This window comes from Arvicanthis niloticus, chromosome 7 (genome assembly GCF_011762505.2).
Source record: "Arvicanthis niloticus isolate mArvNil1 chromosome 7, mArvNil1.pat.X, whole genome shotgun sequence".
Lineage (NCBI taxonomy): Eukaryota > Metazoa > Chordata > Mammalia > Rodentia > Muridae > Arvicanthis > Arvicanthis niloticus.
The window spans coordinates 23,580,899-23,605,045 of NC_047664.1; the positions used below are offsets into that span (position 1 = coordinate 23,580,899).

Sequence of the window (24,147 nt, forward strand, 5' to 3'; positions counted from 1 at the left end):
CCTGGGTCTTCTGAGTAGCCACATTGCCTTTCACTCTTGGACATGTCAGTAGATGGGTCACTTATTCATATTCCATCGTTTGCCTGGTTTAAGGGAATTTACCCCACAATTCCACCAAATGTATAAGCTTTTTCTTCATAAGGCAAGGGTGGCGTTTCTCCTTAAGTTCATTACTCTTAGTGAATGTATACTGTCCTCTTTCACAGGGTCGTACCTGTCCATGAGGCCAGCTTCAGTTTTGTTGCCGTTGTTTGGTTGGTTTGGGGACAGAGTCTTGCTAACTGACCTTTAACTTAAGAAACATGGACCAGTGGTTCTCAACCTTCCTAATGCTGCCACCCTTTAATATAGTTCCACATATTGTAGTGATCCCCATCCATAAAATTGTTTTCATTGATGCTTCATAACTGTAATGCTGTTATGAATAGTAATGCCAATATCTGATATGCAGGCTATCTCATATGTGACCTCCAAAGGGGCTGAAACCCACAGGTTACAAACCACTGAAATAGACTTATTTGGCCTCAAACTCAAAGAGGTCCACTTGACTTTGTTTTTGGATGCTGAGGTTAAAGGTATGTGCCTTTCACACAGGGTAGCCATCTTCGTTTTAGTTCTCGTGATTTTCTTGGCCACAGTTTCTACTAAGGAAAAATTAGGAACTTTACGGTTTGAACTGAACTTACTGATAAATTAATTTTTAAAGGAAAGTAACTGAGTAATAGACAGAGCAAGCTTCCTTTCTTTCAGTATTTTCTCTGTCCCTATCCCATGCTGAAAACTTCTGAGAAATACTGTTCATGAAGTCTTCACAGCAGCTGCTTGTGTGGTGACTTGGCCTATGGGTTTGCGACATTTGAGGATGTTTACAAGCTGTGTTCAATAGTAACATGGTCAGAAAGCATTTAGAGTCCTGTCCTGTACTTGGTTGTATGGAAAAGGTCGTAGTCTACTAATGATCAAAGGTCTATGCTCATCAAGTGTTTTGTTGTTGAGCAAATATTTTTTATTCTAATAATTATTCCAATCCAGCTACAGCCTGTATTTGAGTGAGTTTATTATAAACATCTCTATTCCAGAATTGGGACTTGGTAGCAGCTTGTTTTTTTTTTTCCCAAGTTACCTTGCCCTTCCACTTAGGTACATTGTTCTTTACTGCACTACTGGGGCATTCTGAAGGTTTGCTTGGCACCCTGACAGTGAGCGGTGTGAGTGTCAGTTATATAGCTCTCTCTCACGTGCTGTTTACCTGATACTTAACAGACTTCAAACAGTGAGAAAAAGCCCAAGGTGCCCAGGATATGACTGAAGCCTGGCTTTCTAAGTGACTATTTATTTATTTATTTATTTATTTATTTATTTATTTATTTATGTGTTTTGGCTGCATGTACAGCAGTGTGAGGGTGTCCAATCCCCTGGAATAGGGGTTACAAATAGTTATGAGTCACCATGTGGGTGCTGGGAATTGAACCCAGCTCCTCTGGAAGAGCAGCCAGTGCTCTTAACTGCTGAGCCATCTCTCCAGCCCTCCATGACTGGAAAGTTTTAACAAGGGACCTTGAGGCTCAGCACCCTGCCCTGGAACACACTCTCTTTTTCATTGACCTCTAAGCTAAGTGCTTGGATACAAAGAAGCTAGGGATTCCTGAGAAGCAGAAACTCAAGTTCAGTTTCAGGAAGCTTTGAGAAGATTCTCTCTGATGACCGTATCTCACATAAATCATGGAAAAGGGTGAATAAATCTCCTCCCCACCTCCAAATTTAACATTGCCAGGTGGCTCAAAGATTTGGGAATCCTTGGAAACAACAGAATCACACTTGGTTGAAAATATAAACATCCAGAAATGCTTCAGCAAATCTTTAAGAAAGTGAGATGAGATTTTTATTGTAACCTTCACGAGTATCAGTGTTAAGTAAATGTTTCTGTGATGGGAGGAGAAAACAAGACTGTAAAGTAACTAGAGTTTTCTTCCTCAGATCAGGATTGGGGACATTTCTGGTGTGGGAGTAAAAAAGTAGAAGAGGTAAAACTTTGGAAACACTTGAGAAAAAGCAATCAAGTCTGCTGACTTCCATACTCTCTCTCTCCTGCAGTTGGCAACCGCCCCCTCCCCCATACATTCTAGGGACAAAGCACACAAATGTGAATGTGGACTTTAGTTGAAAGGTGATGTCACTTTACCTTGGTGAGGCTCTCCTGTGGTTTCTGAAATGGAGAATGGTCAATCTCCACTCACCCACTCACCATGAGAACCAAGGAGTACCAGGAGAACTGTGCCAAACAGTGCCCCCAAGCACTCCATTAAACAACATGCTTTCTTTTTAATTACACTCTGTTCATCTTTCAAAAACATCAATTGACTTGACAAAAAGAGATGAGTACTGTTTGACACAGGTATTGTTTTATAGAAAATTTTATAATTACAGAGCTTCAAAAAATATAATTGTTACTTTTAAGTAGGTCACTATCATTCTGCTATTAATCATGGAAGAAAAAGAGACTGAGCTTGGCACACTCCTGTAATCTCAGCACTCAGGACGCTGAGAGGTAAGAGGACAGAAAGTTTGAGGCCAGTAAGATGTTGTCTAAAAACAAAACAAACAAAAAAACCCAACTCAAAACAAAACACAAAACAAAACAGAACAGAACAAAATGCATCAAAGCAGCTGGGGGTGGTGATGCACCCCTATGATCCCAGAAATGGGAGGAAGAGGCAGGCAGAGCTCTGCGAGTTTGAGGCCAGCCTGATCTACAGAGATACATAGTGAGACTCTTGAGAGAAATAGAGATAGAAACAGAGACACACAGAGAGGTGGGGTGTACAGGTAGAGAGACAGGCATAGAAAGAAACAGAGATACAGGTATATGTAGAAAGATGAGAGGGAGCGACAGAGAGAGAAGGGAGAGGGAGAAGGAAAGGGGGTTGGAAAGAGAGAGAGAAGGAGGGATGCAGGGAGGGAGGGAGGGAGAAGAGAGAGAGAGAGAGAGAGAGAGAGAGAGAGAGAGAGAGACAGACAGACAGAGACACAGAGAGAGACACAGAGAGAGACAGAGAGAGAGGAGACTTGATCCTCAGACAACTGATACTGTAGCAAACCACTGAAAACTCACTCTTATGAAATTTGATTGGCAGTACTGGATGAATCCTGTGCTTAGTGCTTTCTACGAATTCCTTGAAGTGAGTGCGCTATGTCCATGCAGTTGTTTATAACGTGTGCTAAGGATGCAATGTTTTAAGCATCATTGCTGGTAAAATACTTGCTTAGGAAGTTTGTGGTTTGTGGTTGTTTCATGTAAGACACCTTTGAGTTTATCTTAATTTCTTTAAAGGACATGCATCAAGTTTCCAATAGATAATAAAACACTGTCTCACAAAAGGGACTTAATAACACTGTGTGTGCTAGTATTTAGTTATAGAATCTTCTCCGCTGTGGAACAGAAATGGTATGAAGATAACACAAATTTCAGTCAAAAGCCATCAGATACAGAGTGTGGCTTGAAGTATTTAGAAATAAATATTTGCAAGTACAATGGTACTGGTTGGGTTAGAGCTTCATTTGTTTGTTTCAGTCAAAGGTTAAATGCTGTGAACTAACGTTCCAAGGTATGATTTCCAAAGCAACACAGAAAAGGAAAGATGATTATTTATTTATTTATTTATTTATTTATTTATTTATTTATTTTTGAGATAGCATGTCACTATGTTGCCTACATTGGCTTTGAACTACTGGGCTCAGCTTGCCCTGTTGCTGGGACTCCAGACACATACCAGTGTCTCTGGCATAGACACACTCACTAGGAAACTCTTTAATAAGGCATTCTTTCTCTTCTGTTCACTGTTTGGGCCCCCCCTCCAACAGCCTGCTTAGCAGAATTGGAACATTTGGTACACATGAACCTTCTCTAACTTATCTACTCTTTATGCCAGTTTTGAGACTTGGGTAAAACTGGTTGCCAATACTTGTCAACTGTCCTTTAGCTATGATTATTCTTTTGCCTTGTAAGTTGTTGAATGTACCCCTTTTGGAAACCTGTTGTCCTCTGGGGCCACAGGGAGGTCTTTGTGGGATGTTGTTAATACTGATTCTCAAAATAGAAAAGTTGCAGAGAATCCGTCAGCGCTGCATGGATTCATCAGGAATGCTTTTTGAAACGTTCTGGGTGTTCTTTTACATTTATAGATCTTTGCTTTGCATTGTTCATCTTTAAATTCTTCTATGAATCATCTCAACTATGTACATGAATAGTTCTGAGAATTTCAGAGTAGAGACCTAAAAGATGCCAGCTGTGGGCAAGAAGGAGTTTAAGAAGCATTGGGAAAGATACTGCATCTGAGCTTCCCCCTTACTGCCCCTCAGTCATATCATAGTAGCCAGGTCCCAGGTATTGAGAAGAGAATGAAGCACGGACATTCGTGTGAGACTAGGTGACATACATAAGAGCTAGCAGATTTAAAATGTCTTATCTGATGGCCAAGCTGCTTTAAATTTCATTATGATATAATTTATAACATTTAAAATCACCCTCTATGTCTTTCTACCTTATGCTTATGCACATAAGCATAAGGTATATATAAGATATATATATATATATCCATATGTGCATGGGTGTATACACATGTACCTTTGTACACTTGTACTTCAATGATTCTTGGAACTCACAGAATCACCTGATAGAAAACTCTTTATTTATAGATGAAATGACTCCTTGGAGAATTTTCACCAAAGGGTTGGTGGGGTTTTTAAATTTTTATTTATTTATTTATTTATTTATTTATTTTTGCACAAAAATTCTTCCTCCTCTCCATGCCTCATTACACAGAGATAGGGGATTCAGTGTTTGAAAAAAAAATATCATTTATAGGACTTATTTGTGGTACACATAAACTAGGAAATATAGAATTCAGTTCAACAAATACTGTCTTCATTCCCATAAATTATCCACTATGGCTACATATTGTCATAATATGTAACATATAACAAGTAACATATATACAATGTAAATGTGTGTGTGCACGTATGCACGTGTACGTGCGCATGCAATACAGCAAAGTTGCTTAGTCATCAAGGTTTTCACACTTGAATTATGTATGAAGACACCAGCTAGCACCAGGGGAGTGGGTGCTGTGCCTAAGGAATGTCTAGATAGCCAACCAGATATATGTCTAGATTAAGAGTTCACACAGTGACTGTCAGCAGAGGAAGTGTGATTGTGTGGTAACAGTCGAAGACCCTGAGAGAGGATGCTGGACTTCCATTGCCTCACCACAGATTTACCATCTGCCCTAGTCTCCAAAATTAACCCTTGGGCATCTAGTAGTGAAGTAAAAGCCCATTTTATTACGATCTGAAATAGGGACATAATAAGATCCTAGCCATGTGTGGTGACAAAAACCTTTGACCTCAGCACTCAGCAGGCTGAGGCAGGTGGAGCTCTATGAGGTCAAGAGTAGTCTGGTCTCCATCGTAAGTTCCCAGACTTACAGCAAAAGACCTTATCTCAAAAACAAACAAAGAACTGTACAGGCCTACAGATTTGGGGAAGGTGAGGGAGTGAGGTAAAGGAAGAGAAGAAAATGAGAAGAGACCAAAGAGTTGGTGAAGACAGTAGGATTGAGTGTGCCCAGGAGACACCCTTTTAAACAGCCAGGGGCTGATTGGTAAGAAGACTTGTCACCCAGATGACCAACACCCCTGCTTACAACTGCCACTAAAGCCAACTCCAGGGGTTGCAGTGTTCTCTTCTGACCTCTGGAGGCATTGTTGTTGTGTTGTACAAATAAACAAGTAGGCATCTGCATGCTCACATGTGTGCACAAGCATGCACATGTGTGCACCCCTCCAACACACACACACACACACACACACACACACACACACCACAAATAAAATAAAATGGAGTAAAGTGAGATAAAGTAAACCTTATGTCAGCAGCAATTGCTTCCCACACTTCGTTATCTTTCAGCAGGAGATGTGGACCTGGAGATGTTTAACCCAAGAACCCTGTTTAGTATTTAAACCATTTCTAAACACTGTTCAGATATTTTAAACTTTATTATTATTTTTTAAGTGCATTGGTGTTTTGTGTGGATGCTTGTTTGTGTACCACATGCATACAGACCTGCAGAGGTTAGACGAGGACGTCAGATGCCCTGGAACTGGAGCTACACATGGTTGTGACCGTCTATATGGATGCTGGGAATCAACCATCTGGAAAAGACATCAGTGCTCTTAGCTACAGAACCTTCTCCCCATCCCCTCCTTAAAACACTTTAATGTGGACCTTCACTCCACAGCCTCTGTGTATATCAAAGTATTATTTTTTTTGAATGCTTCTGACGTTGGAAAAATGTCTGAAGCTTAAAGGGGGTAGACACAGATTTATTCCATTAAAACAAGCAAACACACACACACAGACACACATAGACACAGCCAGAACTTCCTTCGATTATCTGAATTTTGTTTAATGAATTCCAGGAATCTTTTTAAGTTCCTATAAAGAAATTTATGCTTTTTTTTAATTATCTATATTTTTAGTTGAGAAGATGTAGACTCAGAAGAACATCTCTCCCTCATCTCTACAAAGTGCAGGTGTCTAGAAATAGTGGCTCAATGGACTTAGTGGTTGACAGGGAGTTTTGGCTCTAAAGCAGATGCAAATGAAGCCAATAAGGACAGCAGTGGGAGTGCCAGTTTATCCAACGCTAAATTATCACACCTCAGAACACCTCAGCATCTCTCATTTCCCAGTTTCAAGTCCATACTGATAAATAGAATCTTGTTTCCCACTGAAGTGACTCACTTGGCTTCTCCTTCCTTCCAGTGTCTCTGCATTTGTGTTTTTCTGGACTTTTTCCTTGGATGGTTATCTTTGATTACAGGGTTTGTCAAGACTTATATTGGCTGATACCATGTGCCTGTGAGGATCTAAGAAAGACACCTTGGAGGCAGAAAGTGGAGAAATGGGGTCAGTTAGCTTTGGCTCTCCTGGCGTGGTGGGATGGTGCCATTTGGCAACTCCATCCTCTATGATAATGGCTAAATGTGATATGTGTGTGCAGGTGTGCATGGCATGTGTAGGCATGGTGCACATGACCATCAAGCATGTGACCATGTGTGTCATGTGGACCAGGATTCTTTGGATCGGGAAGACTTGGTCTCTGCCCTTTGACAGAATTCAAAGGTGAGACTTCTTTCAAGTCATTATAGGTTCTTTGCTAGAGAGCCCTGGTGATATGGGAGCACACGTCTGTCCCCAGTGAGTACCTGCCGACCTTGAACCCGACTTCATTCACTGACTTTCCACAGCAGCCAGAAGACCTCTTCTCTACTGAGATCACCAGATTCATTTCTTTACCATTTTGACTGAGACCAGGAGGGTAGGGTTGTCTCTATTGTTTTGCAGTAAAAAAGGTGTAATTTTAGTTTAGAAAAGAGGATTTTAACATCATTTAACACCTTAACAAGTGATAAGCTTAAAGGAAACATCAAATTATTTTGAATACTACAAGGTGATTTATAACATATCAAATTAAACTTGATGGGGTGGGAACAAGCAGACCACTGTGAAATAACACTATTCCTGGCTGAACGGCAGATCAGTTTGCATTCTCTGGGTACAGACCAGCTGCGAGATGGTCTAACTTAGTCTGTTTCTCTGTTGCTTGATAAATATTATCACCAAAACCAACATGGAGGAGGAAAGGGTTTATAAAGGTTACAGTTGCATGGCACAAGGCATCATCAGAGGAAGCCGAGCCAGAAACTCAGGGCAGGAAACTGGAGGCAGGAATGGAAGCAAAGACCATGGAAAACACTGCTTTCTGCATGACTTGCTTTATGGCTTGCTCATCTTGGTTTTATATAAAATCCAGGACCCCCTGCTCAGGTGCAGCACTATCCACAATTGACTGGGCCCTCTCACATCCATCATTAATTAAGAAAATGCCCCATAGACTTGCTTAAAGGCCAATCTGATGGAAGCATTTTCTCATTGAAGTTCCCTCTTCTCAGATGACTCTCCATTGAGTCAGGTTGACGGGTTGGGGATGGGGTGGCAATACACCTGTGTGTGTAGATGTTTCTAATTTCCCCATTAGACCTGTAATGCTGTTGTTTCATGAGTATTTGCTGCATGTTTGCAACATGTATACGCTGTATCTGCTGTATCTGCATGGGGCACAGGTTTAAAGTTTTTTTTTTAAGTGATTTTATTTTATTTTTTCAGATAGTATAAAAATACTGGGTTATATTGTGACATTTTCATACATCTGTGTCATGGTACTCATATTTACTCTCCATTCTGTCCCTTCTCCTTCCTTACCCCTCCTCCTTCCACCTTTCTTCCTTTTAATTGTTCTGGGGAGGGGCATTTTTAAAATTCATTTTTACAGATAAAATCGTTAAGGTTAAAGAAATTGTGACTTGTTTAAAACTATGTAAGTGGTACACCAAAGTTTTAGGATTTGCCTAATTTTGTATCCTTCCTTCCTTCCTTCCTTCCTTCCTTCCTTCCTTCCTTCCTTCCTGCTTTTCTTCCTTCCTTCTTTTCCTGTGCAATGCTATAACTAGCTATTAATATATTTTTATAGTAGATGTAAGTATTTGATACATATTTAGATTCTTCAAGTATCTGTGGCTGTCTTGTCATATTTAACATAAACACTCACAATATCAGATATGATCAGGTAGGGATCCCCTGTCTATTGATTAATCTATTAATTTGCTCAAAAATATATTTGTGGGGCTGGAGAGAGGTGGCTCAGAAGTTAAGATCCTGTAGTGCTTTTGCAGAGGACCAGAGTTTGGCTTTCTGAGTCCATGTTGTATAACTCACAATTGCCTGTAACTCTAGTTCCAGGGCATCTAATACCTCCATGAACACCTACACTCAAGTGCTCATACTCAAACAGAGAGAGACACAGACACACACACACAGACAGACAGACAGACAGACAGACACACACACACACAGAGAGAGAGAGAGAGAGAGAGAGAGAGAGACAGAGAGAGAGAGAGAGAGAGAGAGAGAGAGAGAGAGAGAGAAGATATTTTAAAATCATTTGTATATGTTATCATAAAAACATTTCCTAGGATGGGGAACAAAAGATGAATAAGACATGTTCTGAAGTATTCATTGCAGAGAATTGTAGATGGGCACAGCAGATTACCATAAAGCAACATGGTAGTAAATGTGACAGGTAAGATGAGGCTGTTTGAGTGCTCCAGAGAGAAGAGCCTCATCCAGGGACAGCATAGATGCATCACAGAAGGCTTAAATACTAAGAAAAAAATAGTGCCTGTGTCTCATAGGGCAGGGCAGGCCATCACAGACAGAGGAGGAAGGGCTTAGCTTCGAGTGATCACACGTGGCAGGGTTTGCTAGAATATAAGCAACAATGAGGAGAATGGCCCCCAGAGAGGCTCTGCAGGCTTCGTGAATCAGGCTAAGGAACTCAGACTGTACTCCATAGGCAGCAGGGAGCAGTTCATTCCGCATCACTTCATGAACACCATCACAGGGCTATGCTTGATCCTCAGAACCTAGTGGCGAGAAAACCAGTGCCATCCCTGCCTTCATGGGGCTGGAGCTTTAGTGAGACTCTGGAATTCCTAAGCTGGGGAGATTTGTGTGACAATTATTTGGTGGTAAAAGTGGATAAGGCATGATGACTTATTATTATAAAAAGAGGGGAGGGGCACAGATTGTTATTGAGCCATGCCCCTCCCCTGAACAACTGAAAGGAAGAAAGGTGGAAGGAGGAGGGTTAAGGAAGGAGAAGGGATGGGATGGAGAGTAAATATGAGTACCATGGCTCATATTGTTATTGTTGTTGTTTTTACCCCAGAGGATGGGAAGACATGGATTGGGATGAAGAATAACATAGAATAAACCAAACTGCTGCATACCTGCAGTGTTAGCACTTAAAGGGTGGAGGAGGAGAATTGCTATAAGCTTGAGGCCATCATGGTCTATCCAGTGAGCTCCAGGCCATCCAGTGGGACTATCTTTAAACAAAGAAGCAAAGAAATGAATAAGAGGTTTTGGAGAAAGAGGTTAGCCTTGGACTTGTTGAGTGAAGCAGGCATCTTTTCACGGAGGTGGCCAATCACACCGTTGTTCATATAAGTCAGAAGAACAGAGAAAAAAACCCAGAGGTACAAGCCTAGTCTATATTTGTGCTAATTCACTTTACACTAGAGAAAAGAGTTGTCTAAGGGAAAATGTCCAAGGTAGGAAGAGGCTTCAAGATATCTCAACGTCTAAGGCAGAGATGGAAAGAGCCACAGTATGTTTTAAATGTCAGTCTGCTGAGATAGGGCTGGGAAAGTCAGAAACAGTAATTCTAGCTAGTTCCCTCAGTTTTAGCTTTGAGTTGTCCCAGCTCTTAAAAGAGCAGTTTGGGCAGAATGCACTACTGTCCTTGTCCTGAAATGGCCTACAGTCAGGAGAGGCCATGCCTGCCCACTACCAGACGCTTGCAAAACCTCTTTCAGTAGAAAGCACTGGAGCTAAAACACTGAAAAGAGAACAAACTAAATGAATTTTTTTGCTTCATTCTTAAGAAGTAAAGGAAAAACAAACAAACAAACAAACAAAAACAAACAACAAACAAAAATCAGAAGCCTTCAAGCTGCTAGGGCAAGAAAAGAAGGTGAGAACTCTTGCTTGCTTTGAGTATTTTAAATTTCTGTCTTTTGAGGCCCTAGAAACACAAATGGGATTATTTTATATGTAACATATAATATTTACATATCAATCAAGAAGAGCTTCTGATAGATAAAGGTCCAGTTTCAGATGTCTTTTCCTACCTACGACAGTCGAGCCCTGTTTGGAGGGCATCACTGTGCCCACTGTGCAGTTCTATATGTGGAGAGTCAGTGAGTTCTGAAACCTTCTCTCTAGCTTTGTGTCTAGGCCTATAAGTATCTCCTAGACTAATGATTATTATACTTTTAGGGTCTCATGCTCCCTTGAGGTCTGATGAACAGTTACAGACATTCTCCCCCCCCCATAGAAAAAATAGGCAAATAAGTATGTATATAAACATATGAATTAGTAAAACAGACGCTCCCTGCCCCCGACATATTCCATAGGTGGTAACTGGACTTCAGGTTAGGGCCTTTGTGTTAGTGGTTTCCTCACTGATGACAACATAGTCATCACTCATTCTGAAATTGTGTACACTGAGGACATGGGGCTTCTTTAAGACTTAATTTAGGGTCATGACTAAGATTCGCTGTATATCTAACTCAATGCACCGTTGATTTTATTCTGTCAGCCTTACTTTCCAAGTGGCCCCAAGCAACTCACAACTTCACAGATTCATATGCTTAATCACATGCACATATTTTAATTTTAAAATAATGATTCTGTTTGGTGAGACCACATATACACGGAGACATGTGTTATAACTGAAACTCCCTGGTAGATGGCTTTTGGGGGAGTTCTTTCTGATTAGGTCTCTCTTACATATTTATATTGGAAGGGTTCATGAGCTGTTTCTGATACTTGGACTTTAATCTTGCTTAATGAACTGAAGTAAGCACAATTCTGGTTCTGTTTTGGTAACCCTGTGGATTTCTTCTGATGCTCAGTTTCATGTGACTACACCATTCTTGAAATGCTAATACACAATGCCAATTCAAGGAAGGACCACAAAAGTTAGACTTCATTGCAGGGAGCCGTGTTCAGTATTCACAGGCCTCCTGGAAGAGTAAGCCTCTCAGAAGAATGATCTTAGCTGGAAAATATGGGCGCCTTTTGGCGAACACACAAATTTAAACGTATAGGTTGCACGAAATTTGGATAAACTGAGGTAGAATCCAACACTTCTTGCATGAATGCCTGTATAATGCGGCCATAGCTGTGAGAAAAGAGGAGCCTGCATCTAAGACCCAACACAATGAAAATGCAATGAATCGGAATGCCTCACAGATCATAGCGGAATCAGAATTTCCAGCAAGGAAAATCTTTTCATGGTGAATTAAGTGGTGGATGAAGAAAAACGGTAATGAAAAAGGTGGGCACAGACCACAAACACTGAGCTCAGGGCTCACTGCTGAAGATTTAAGAACCTTAGCTAAAGCTATGCAGAATAGAATGTGGAAAATTGAATTTACTAAACAATTAAGCATTGAATTAATCTACATCCTGCACAGTAGAGAAGTGGGGGAGGGAGTGGAGCAGAACTGAATAAATCAGCGGAGCTCATTAAAAGATAGTGTGTATATCAGGTCTGTTGTGGCAGAAAGGAGGGCAGTTTCCTGCCTGACATGGAATGATTCCCTGGTTCTAAGTCACCTTTTTGGAGTCCTGCTCTTAATCAGATTAACCACCGTGTTTCTGATGAGGTTAGGCTGTGGCTCTGTATTTTAGCTTGTTATTGCTACCCTTTCTATTAATTACAAGTCAGATCACCAGTCAACAATAGTGGTGAGGGACAACATAAAGAAAATGAGGGTGCCCAGGAGACGTCACTCGCAGGATCTCATGCATCCTGAAACTCCCACGGGCTCCTGCAGCCTCCCACACGCCTTGCTGGTCTTTTGTTCAATTACAGTTAATGCAATAGTTTGCCATTTTCTCCTTCTAATTATATTTTCAAGTGGGATTTGTAGCACACAGAAAAACATCCTTTTACATGTTGAGGCACCGGGGTTTTGTGCCTGGCATTGTCTGTCCCCTGGGTGCTGTACCATTCTCTCTGCAGAGCTCTGAATAAACAAGTCCCCCTTTTAGAGCTGCAGTTGCACAAACTGAAAATTTATGCATTAACTGTTTGCATTCTGAGCATGTGTTCCAGATTGCATCTTACAGCATTCTTCTGGTCTGCTTTAAAATGTGTGTCTGCAAAAAAAACACGCTTCTCCTTTCACAGTTCACATGTCTCTCAATCATGGGATCCACATGTCAATTAGCACTGTTTTTGAGAATACGTACAATGGGTGACTTAAACACACAAGTGATGTGCTCTGTGGCTTGGTTCCATTTTGAGGGAGGCATCAGTCCTCAGGCCTTTAAGGGTGGGGTGAGGTGTCCTTGGAAGAGCACTAGGCCTCTCTTGGGGTTCCAGTGCAGCAGGACTTGTGGGCAGGATCTTTGATTTCTTGGCCCTGGACATCTGAATTGTTTGCTCTTTTCAGCTCTTCTCATTGTCTCTGGGATGGGTAAATGCCTTTCAAGAAATAAACAAACAGCAGTGATTCTACTAGGCATATTCCACTTGTGGAAGGGTCAATAAAATTTACTACAACACAGTCATGAACCATGACCGTCTATGACTGAAATGATTTAGACATATTTTACACATAAGGTCATCTTGCTCTTCCACTAATAATCTTGAAGACAAACATCACTTCCCAGCCAAGAGCCAGCTTTGTCTCCTGCATCCCTCCTACTGCAGAGGATGACCAGTGACTCATGAGGCTGGTTTTGAAAGCAAGTACTAAAAGCTCATTCAAGTCTTTTCTGGTGATAAAGAGAGATTTGGAAGAAGTATCACCACGATTGTTTTTCCTAAGAATTGAATTTACAGCCAATCTGAATGTTACTTTCAAATGCACCCAGTGATAAGAAGCAACATCTGTTTTCTGTTCAATAGTACAAGAAGGCTCGGCATGGGGCTGAGTGTACACAGTCCATGTGAATCTATGGTTAGCTTTTCTTTTTTGTCTATGTGCCTGGTCCATTTGTGGTGTACCATCAGGCAAACAGCTGACACACACTAGCTATTATAGACCAGGTCAGATTGTGATATCTTGAAAGTCCCGACAGGTTTGTTTCCTAGAATGAAGTAGAGGCCTCTGGGAACACAGTGTTAGAGACCAGCACCTCCATTTTTGCATTTTTGGTGTAGTATAGTTAGACTCAAGGGTTAGCAATACCCCCTTTATCTGAAATAGTTTCCTTGTTAATAAAGCATGTGGTTACTTACAGACTGACTATTATAATCTGGAAGCTGAAATTGGCAGCTTTTCAACATACCTATGCATCCCTGAGCAAGGACCAGTTTTGAAGATTGGGAATGGTGGCATGGTGTCCCTGTAGGCCTCCCCAAGTTTGTCCTTGTCTGATGGGATCACACCCTGTCTACAGATGGCTTTCACTCAGTTGTCTCATTTGTGCCCCACAGCCCTCTTGGAATAGAGACCATGATGACACGGCATCCACTCGTTCAGGAGGAACCCCGGGCCCTTCCAGCGGTGGCCACACTTCACACAGTGGGGATAACAGCAGTGAGCAAGGTAGGAGAGGTGTTCTCATTCTCCCTTGCTTCTTGCTTCCTGGTCAAGGGTTGAAAAATGTCAGAAAGTCAGTTACTATCCATAGATCTTCTCTGACAACATAAATCCCATATACTGTGAGAATCTGCTCATCTTGTTCAGTCTCTGGCCCCATTCTTCAGGGAATTCCTGTTGCCTGTCACCTGGTCACCTTCATGAGCCAACTGAGGCAAGATTAGAGAAATAAAGGAGGAATTAAAATATGTACAAATAGCATGGTACTAGTAGTTTGCTGTGACATCCTTGGGGCTTCTCAAGGGACCAGGAAGAAACCTCCATTAAGAATCCAAATAAATACTGTCTAATGATTTTTAGAAGGTCTAAATAAACACCTTAAGATTCTTAGAAAGAGCTGGTCACCTAGCTCGGTAGTAGAGGGTTTGCCTTGCATGCACATAGCCCTCAGTTTGATCCCAGCATTACCAAAAGTAGAGCGTGTGTGTGTGTGTGTGTGTGTGTGTGTGTGTGTGTGTTGGGGGTAATTCTTAGAAAGCAATTTGGCAACCTATGGTAGGGATCCCTCTGCACTGAGGCCACTTTTTTTCTGGTTTTATTTATTTGACTCTCTTTGAGGTTTAGTTTCATTGCAAAGCCAGATTAGACACAGGAGGGAGCCCACTTACTTTGTGTCGCTCTTTGGATGAATCCCTATGTCTACACTGGGGTGTTTATGGACATACTATGTTTTATAATAACTAGCAAGAATTAAAGCTTAAACATCATAGTAATCTTCTGCAACAAGGAGACTCAATAGCTAAATGTTTCCTGCTCCTGAGGATTTTGTGTCTAATTAATGAAATTAAAGTTAAAAAGTCTGCATCTGACGATGAAAGACTGCTTTCCTGAAGTTGCCCCTGGATCCCCAGTAGGCGTAACTTTAAAAGTTCGATTTTGTGATCATTTTTTACTGGAGTGTTATTCAGCAAGAAAGGAATTTGGTTGTGTAACTTAATTGAGGCACACCAATTAGAACTGTATAATCTACAATGGATTTAGCATGATTGATTGGGAACCAGGAGCAGGGAAGTTACTATTTTTTTAAAAGGCATATATGTGGTATCCACCCCCCCTCCACCAGAAATAACTTCTGCAAATATAATTTTAAGCATTGGAGACATTTTATTGTTCAAAAAAAAAAAAAATTGCTGACTTCATCAGAAGTAGAAGCCTAGTGAAAATGGAGCCTGGAATAGTAAGCCAGCTCAGAGCTGAGGTAGAAGCAGGTAACCTCTGACCTCTGACTTTTACTGGAAAATGATATGCAGCATAAATCCAAGAGGCCTTTTTTTTATTCTCTTTCAAGTGTGCGTGTATGTGCTATGACATCGGCATCGCTGCTCAGAGCGAGGGTAGTGTCAGCACTTTCTATCTGAGGCCTGGCTTGAACAATTCCACTTTACACTATGAGTTCTCAGAAAGGTGTAAATGCAATCTAAATTCTTTTTCCTACGGCCCAGAGCTGCTACAGGGGTCACAGCCTAGTGTTTTGTTTGTTTCATTTTTGCTTTTGTTTCTTGCTTTTAAAAAACATATATCATCTAAGGATCAGCTGGTCGTTTACCCGAGGCGTAAAAGCTTACAGACTGAGGAAATGTGCTAGAATTTAGGACTGGAATGCACAAGTTTTCCCAAACACAATCAGAGGATTTTTGAAGGACAAAGATCCAGTGCTATCCCCTGCCCCCTCTGCCCTTAGCTGGGACCAGAAATTAGGAGTTTGCATGTTTCTTATATTGGACCAATGATGGATGTCCCAAAGGAGATATGTGGTCAGGAGCCTTACACCCTGTGTGTGTCTAGCTTTCCACTCCTGCTGTTTCATTTCAATAATCTCATTTGAATGATCTTGGCTGAATCACTTGAAAACAATCCTTGGCTTGGAAACATGGCTCAAGTTTTTAAGAGCACTGATGCCCTTGTAGAATACCTGGGTTCCATTCCCAGCACCCATATCAAAAACTCATGTATCTCTGGTTCCAGGGAAGCTGATACCCTTTTCTGGCTTCCTTGAGTACTATACACATACAGATGAGCTGGCACATACACAAACATGTAAATAAAAATACATTTTAAAATTTCAAAACCTACGAAAATCGACCCCGGTGCCAGACAAAGCAGAGGACACCAGTACGAGATAGAGAAGGTTCAGGATGTGCGAAGGTCCCTGTGCAGTGCAGACCCACGTGCCACAAGTTTCCTGCATGAAAGATTCTTCTCATCCCACCCTCTCCCTCATCCGTCCACCTAAGAGCCAAAGCCGGTTACCCCCACTGCGAGCAGACAGGGATTTTATGTGCTGAACCCTGCCTCCCACTAACTTGGACCAGCAGGAAAAGGAAGTGTACCTTTAGTCTTCCTAGCTTTCCGGGTGGCTTTTCTCTAGCACACGAGGTTATTCCTGCTGAATGCAGAATGATGCCTGAAAGTGCTGTTAAAACAGCTTTGGGCATTTCCATGCTAACCAGGACTCTCCTAAACCTGTTTTCTTATCCCTGAGACCTGTGGAGTTGGGCCTTTGTGCAGCGTCCGGATTAACTGTGCACAGTAGCATCTGCATGCTTTTCCTGTCTGCCCCTTCTGGCAAGCCTGGGAGTGGAAGCGGTGCCAGTGTTTGGCTCATCGTACACGTCCTAAATAGTTATTTACACAGTTTGAGTCCATTTTAGTCAACTGGATAAATAATAGCCCTCTTCAAAAGATTTATAAATTCATAAATATGCCCTCATACATACCCAATAGAAAGAAATAGCTAAATCTGTCAAGAACATTCCCAAAGAGGTGTTTCCCCCACAGGCAGGAGCAGGATACATTTCAAAACTTTCTTCACTACATTATTTGAATTGAACTTATTGTTAGTTTTTTTTTTAAATCACTTCCTTAGAGTAGCTGTGGAACAAAATAAATGGGTAGACAGACAGACAGACAGACAGACAGACAGACAGACAGACATAAAAAGTCCCTTAAGCTTTGGCTATCGGTTAAATAGCCTGTCTTCTGCAGAGTGTAGGTACTAAACACCTATGTACATTTCATATGAGTCCTGTATTTTTCTGAACCTTCAAGAAAGTAAGTCATCTAGGAAAATCTTAACCTGCTGATAAATTCAGAAGGTACAGTAACTCTTAGAGCTTTGGAAATTTTGGAAATTCTCTTACACCTGATCTTTTTCACATTAATAACTGTTATAATCAATAAAATAATTTCAAGATAAATTTTGCAAAAGGATAAATAAATAAATCAAGATGTAGGCATTCAGAAGAAAACATAGATAAGGTTTATAATTATGAAGACACCGAGTATGTTATGATTGAGGGATTCAATGTTAATTCATGATTTGCACAATATGTCCATGTTGGACTTCCGTTGCCATGTCAAAACATCTTGAAACAATTCCTTAAAGAAGGATTTATTTTACTTTCGCTCACTTCTTCAAGGGTGGAAACCTTTATTTTCGCTCACTTCTTCAAGGGTAGAAACCTTGAAAAAGCCTTGCTCACTTCCACCTCCCTCGTGTCTGAGCATGTGTGTGTAATGAGGCTGAACATGGTGGGGCATGTAGGGTAGCAGTGTGTCACTTCATGGTAGACAGGAGGTAGACAGACAACAAGGGACAGAATAGGATACAGTACATGGTCCTGTGACCTACTTCCTCCAACCAAGCCCCATCTCCAAATAATCCATCCAGCTGTGGATTTGTCAATGGATCACTCCATTGCTGAGGTTTTAAGTCTTCATGTCCATTTACTTTTCAAACACCCATCAGCTGACAGCCAAACCTTTGACACATGAACCTTTTGAAGGGACGCTTCATATTTAAGCCATAACAATATCTTTTCCTCAACTGAAATTACTTATCGTGACAACTCTTCCTGTGTCCCCTGCTTTCATTTCACATTAACACTCATGACCTCTTTCCGGAAATTGATTCTCTAAGAGTGAAGCCCCTTAAAACTAGCTTTTAGAAGGGAGGGCTTCATGTCTGTCGTTTGTCTAGGAATTCTGTTGCTGTTGCTATGACACTGACGTTTTTGAATTTTTGTCTGTTCTGTAACTCCCTTGAAAGAATTTCCAAAGATATTAGAGTAAGTTTTGTTTTATCCCCTTGGCTCTTTGCTAGCTTCCGATTTTGCAGGAAAAACAGGAAATAGAGGAGATACACAAGCAGGTCACAGTAAAAGTCAACCCTGAGACCTTCTATTCTGGGCCGTGCAAGTGCATTAGAACAGGGTGTCCTCAGCACTCCTGTGTGGTGTGCCTGTAGATTGTACACACACTGGCAGGTGTCCATTTTCATATGTCTCCTTTATCTTTCTCTGCATGGTTGTCCTGCTGAACAGAGCACACCCCTACTGTAAGAAGTAGCTTGGAGCAGAATGCCTAGCCAACCTAGTGCCTCTTCCTACTACATCCAAAATCCTTGCTGCAGCCATTCTGCCTCACAAGCAGCTTTAGTAATGATTGGCAGAATTATGAGTTTGAACATGTCTCCAAAGTCAAGGGAGCTGCCTAGCTGATAATAAAAATAATAGCACAGGATGCAAGGGGTTTGGGTTAGGTAGGTATGTCTTTCCATTCCCTCATTATGTGGGCCAGGTCATAGGGGAAGAGAGAAGCTAAGAGATTACCTAAAGGTCACGTTGTTGGTGTGACCTTAGAACCTAAATTCCTGACTGCCACGGACTATTCCATACAGTATTTGCATGTGACTTGTGAATAGGAAAGTAGGCTGTTCGTCAGACTTTTCTGTTGCCGATACAGTCACCCTTCTCCTGTGCCTGTACTGGTCCAGTGCTGAGCTCTGCCATGGAATGGGTGGAATCAGTGAGCTTGAGAGTGAGGACCTGGCTTTGTATTCTAAGAGGAGCGATGACTGTGGAGATCCAGAGGCAGCACAGTGATTGATAGGATTCATTTGTATTCTGTATTAAGAGCCTACCTTCAAAGACTTCCTGAATCCAGAGTAAGAGCATAGAAGACAAGGCAGAGTATTTCTCCTGCAGATCATTTCCCACTTAAAGCTCATACGATTTTGTGTGTGTGTGTGTGTGTGTGTGTGTATGAGAGAGAGAGAAAGAGAGAGAGAGAGAGAGAGAGAGAGAGAGAGAGAGAGAGAGAGAGAGAGAGAGGCTAAAGAAAAAGTATTATGAGAAACATACCAACCTGAAAGGAATTTAGTGATTACTCCCACTTGTGAGGGGCTGGAGAGATGGCTCAGTGTTTAAGAGCATTGGCTGGTCTTCCTGAGGACCGGGGTTCAATTCCCAGCACCCACATAACAGCTCACAACTGTCTATAACTCCTGTTCTATGGGATCTGACACCCTCACACGGACACCAAGTCAGCCAAATCACTAAGGTACATAAAATAAAAATAAATAAAATAAAAATAAAAAAAAACCCACCCACTTGTGAACGTCTTCTGGGGGCAGGACTCCAACAACAGGGCCGCTGAGAGACATAAAAGCTAAAGCAGTATGTCTCTTTAAGAGAACATAACTGACAAGTAGTGCCGTTTCTGTATCATACAGTATCAATAGTTGTGACGCCTCCCACTGCCCTCACCCCCTCTGCCCAGCTTTTGTATAAGTTCAGGCAACAGAGGCAGAGGGCAGTTCTCTGTATTATTGCAGGGAATTTCTAGCATTGGTTCAGATCAGTGAGGCCAGCAGGCAGAGTTGTGGGAGAGGGGGGTGGGAAACAGAGGAAGGGAGGTGGGGAAGGGCCACATTGTGTTCCAGATGACTGAACAAGGATTTATATACCAGCTCGCCTTTTACATGAAGAAGAAAAGTAATAACAGCCCAAACCCACGCATTTGAAACAGTCAGCTGTCCAGCGAATAAAGGGATAGGTGAGAAGCAGCTCTCTGATTGGATGTCTTAATGAGCACATTTCGCACAGAGTTGGGGCTGCAATTCCCCCTGACCTTTGCCCTTTATTGACCAAACTGACACTTCATTTTTCACATACTTCCAATTATGGCTTGGCTTAAGTGTTACCCTCCATCCTTTATTTCTTTCCTATGGACAACTTGAGAGTGGTTGAGGCCACAGAAGATATTTTAATTTGAAAAAGTGCCTTAGCAACTCAGGTTTAGGTTGTAATCTGAAACTGTTCTCTGTTTGCAAGTTTTCAGATGAAAACATCGCGTTAATACTGCTTGTTTAGAAGCAGTTATCTTAAAAAAAATGCCAACTGGTTTTAAAAACAAAATATTCTTAACTTTGAAAATGAAGAAACAATAATCCTTTTTTTTCCTTCCTTTTCTTCTCTTCCTTTCTTATTCTCTTCCTTCCTTCCTTTTTTCTTTCTTTCATAATTGTGTCCACAGACTCTGACCCTCAGCTTGTGAGCACTCTCTTATTCTGGCTATGCCCGCTCGCTATACCAGTGCAGATTAAGGCGAGACCTTTACATGTAGTGACAGGCAGGATAGGAAAATAGTTTCCCGGTAGGAAAAGTCAGGTATAAAAAAAGAAAAGAGGAAGTTATTATTCTCCACAAGTACCCGTTATCAGAGAGTTTGTGTTATTAACTTATCAGACAGGATAGATTAGCTGTGTATTTTCCCAAGAACCCCTTGTGGTGCACTTTTTTTTTTTCCTTTTGCTGACCCATCTATGTGACTGACCCTTCTCTTTTCTCTGCTTGCTTGATTTAAACATCACAAAAGCAGGGCATCTTCAAGAAACATTGTTTCAACATCTTAAGCAGTAGCTGTATTTTATAGGGCATGAACTTGGCTGCAAGCATTTTCACTAAAAGGGAATCTCCTGCCTATTAGAAAATATCTCTGGTAAACTGGAGATCATTGTTTTTCATCTTAAACTACCAACAAATGCACTTGGAATTATGGGCAGACCAACAGAGTTCTCTTGAACAAATCTCTGTCTCAAAAGTGAATGGAATGTTACCTACTTTATTATGTAGCCCTCTGGCATATCCATGGCATATTTTTTACTATAATATGGTAATAAAAGAATATGTGAAAGACAGACAAAGGTTCTGTCTTTCTCTGTAAGGTGACCTCTGTTACCAAGTAACTGCTTTACTTATGAGCTTATTAAAAACTCAAAAAAAAATGAGCTTTTCATACTTCACAGGCATTGATGTGAAAATGAGCTGTCCTGTGAGTAGTTTTCTTGATCATTTTTAGAACAATTGATTAGCCAAAGAGCTCCTGTCATTAGTTGACATTGACTGATAGTAATTTGTCCCAAGCTCTGAAGGTCAGTTAGATAGCTGAAGTTTCAGCTTGCCTTTGATTGACCTCTACTGCTTCCATTCTCCTCTGATTGGGCTTGAATGGGTCTGACCCTCGACTGGCAAAGACAGGACATTAGTCAACAGGGCCATTTCTTAGCTTCTTGTTGATTGCTCGTTTTTATTTATGTGTGAACTCAGTCTGCATTTCTTACCAGGTTCTATATCTCAATTTTTGCAACTCAAAAGAGATACTATTAATTAAATATGCCTTTAGAGACACAGTTCTATTTTACTTCTGGTTTGAAGTATATTGAAGAGCGTGCTTAGTATGTAATGTCACAGGATTTGCTGCTGGCACTGGCCTGAGTAGATAGTTATTGCTGAAAGTCATGCATTGGTGTTCTGGTGCTGTTCCCTTTAAGGGGCAAGGGTCCTAGCATGGCTTACAAACTCTAAAATCATACACAAACTCTGTGGATTCTCTGGCTACTTTGTCTTCCAAGAATCATGCACTACATTTCAGTTAGGGAAAACAGAATGGTAAAGGGTCACTAATATGCTCTTAGATCAATGCATCCTGTAGCCTTGCAACCAGAAGCTGAAGTCTTTTAAAAGAGGAGTCTACTGCTTCGTTTTGCTCTTCTGTACATCAAAGAGTGCTTCTTGCTTAGAAAAACATTGGTTGTCCCACAAGACTGGAGTGTATTTTCTACTGCGATGGGTCTGTTATTTTTGTTTATAATAATCTGGTCTTTCTTTCCCAAGCTTTAAGGTATTTTCCAAAAACACCTTGCATAGAGAGGATATTTTTGGCACTCGTATTAATGAAATGAATTTTACTGTTTTATGCAAACAATAAAAATGTGTCTCTTAGCTTTAAAATATCAGGTCTAAAGTTCTAATTATTTAATCCAGTCCCTGGGTAAGGCTTTTCTTTTCTCTTGTTTATTCCCCTGTAACTCTGCTCTAGGTCTTAAACTGGAAATAAGAGAAAAGGAATACAAAAAGGAAAGGAAAGGAAAGGAAAGGAAAGGAAAGGAAAGGAAAGGAAAGGAAAGGAAAGGAAAGGAAAGGAAAGGAACTTGTTCTTTAGGTTGGCTCTCCCAAACGTTTCAAGGCTACCACACAGCCTGGCACAGTTTAAACCCATGTTTTAGTTTCTACTCAAGAAAAATAAATGAGGAGAGAATCCATTGTTCTAGGTGTAGATTCTCCATACCTTGTCATTCTTGGCAAGATACAAGTGAGGGAGTTAATACTAGAGACATGACCCTTTAACATAGCCCAATGAGAAAAAGAGAGCTTAGAATTATAGTCTGTTCTGCAGACACATCAAGACATTATCAGAAGCTATATTTAAGGGCCTAGGTATAAACGTATATATTCTAGTCAAATTATCAAAGATGTTTAAGTTCTTCCTGGGTATCAGGTATGAGCTACGGGGATGAACAGGTCATTCATTATGTTTGTCCTTAGAAAGCTTGTGTGTGCTACCAAGAAAATCACGCACATGGTAGTGAAATGCTCACTAAGTCCTGGGTATTCTTGGGAGCTTTGACTGTGCTGAGTCCTTGATGTACTCATGGCCCAGCCCCTAGGAACCAGTCTGAAACCAGGGCTTGTCATTACTTAGTTACTATTAGTTACCTGACTGTCAATTCATACTGATCTTCTTCAGGGATTTTGACATCTTGGTTGAGTCCCTTTGGCAGTCTGATGAAGCCAGTAGATAACTTTGACAGAGTAATTTATTTTTCTTTTACTAATATATTAAAATATGCAGGATTAGATGGGGGCACTACTTGTATTGAAATCCTATTATTTGAAATTCTGTAATATAGCCATATAAGTGCTGTCTTTAATATGCATTCACTAATAAGGTCGAGCAGTAAATGTCTAATCCACTTTTGAAGCAGTGATGAAAGTAAAATATGCGATACTGTGTTTGTAACAGGCACATATGTAATATGATTGCCACTGGGAAAGAGTCGTGGGGACTGCTAAAAGTTATGGGGTTTGTTACTCGCCTACGTACACTCCTAAAGGAAATACAAATTCCAATTACAGATTAGTGAGACTCGGAGTAAGACGATGATCTTTCTAGTTCTAATTAGTTATATCCCTTCAGTTCTAACTGTATAGGTTCCTGGTCAGAGAGCAGAAGCATTATCTGCAGGACTTATCTCCCCACCCCCTAGAGCCTCTGACCCTCTTCAGCTCTATCCCAGGATCTCATGTTCTTTACCATATGTAGAGGTGAGCAGTTTATGGGGCATCCTTCCCAGGCTTCCTTGGAAAGGACTGCGTATTCATCATCTTGAAGTCTCCTGTGCCCTGCACAGTTGCAGTGATATAGCTATGAATGGATACTTTCTTATTAAAGAGGACTGCTTTTAAACCTCAAATGCACTATATTCCCATTCCAGACTGATTGCTTCTGGGTGCCAGAGAGCTAATTTCACCGAGCAATCTGTCAAAGTGTAAACAGATACCAAAATGCCACTTGTCTCAACGATGCAGTTTGGGGGCCCAATCAGGAAAAGAATTAATGGGAAGCTACTTCAGATGTCAATGGTAGTTGGGATGTGCTGTAAACCACTCTATGTGTGATTCTTCATTCTGCCTACTCATGCTACTGGATACTGTCCTGTGCCAC

At 41.1% G+C, this 24,147-nt stretch overlaps 1 protein-coding gene across 4 annotated transcripts in view; it reads left to right on the forward strand.

The window, feature by feature from the left end:
- Positions 1–24,147, forward strand: part of Meis1 (Meis homeobox 1) — a 140,088-nt gene that overhangs the window by 17,843 nt on the left and 98,098 nt on the right. For all 4 annotated transcript variants that reach the window (XM_034508633.2, XM_034508631.2, XM_076938091.1 and 1 more), the window contains exon 7: positions 14,136–14,247. In XM_034508633.2, coding sequence (XP_034364524.1) covers positions 14,136–14,247 — 112 coding nt within the window. The remainder of the gene's footprint in view (positions 1–14,135; positions 14,248–24,147) is intronic.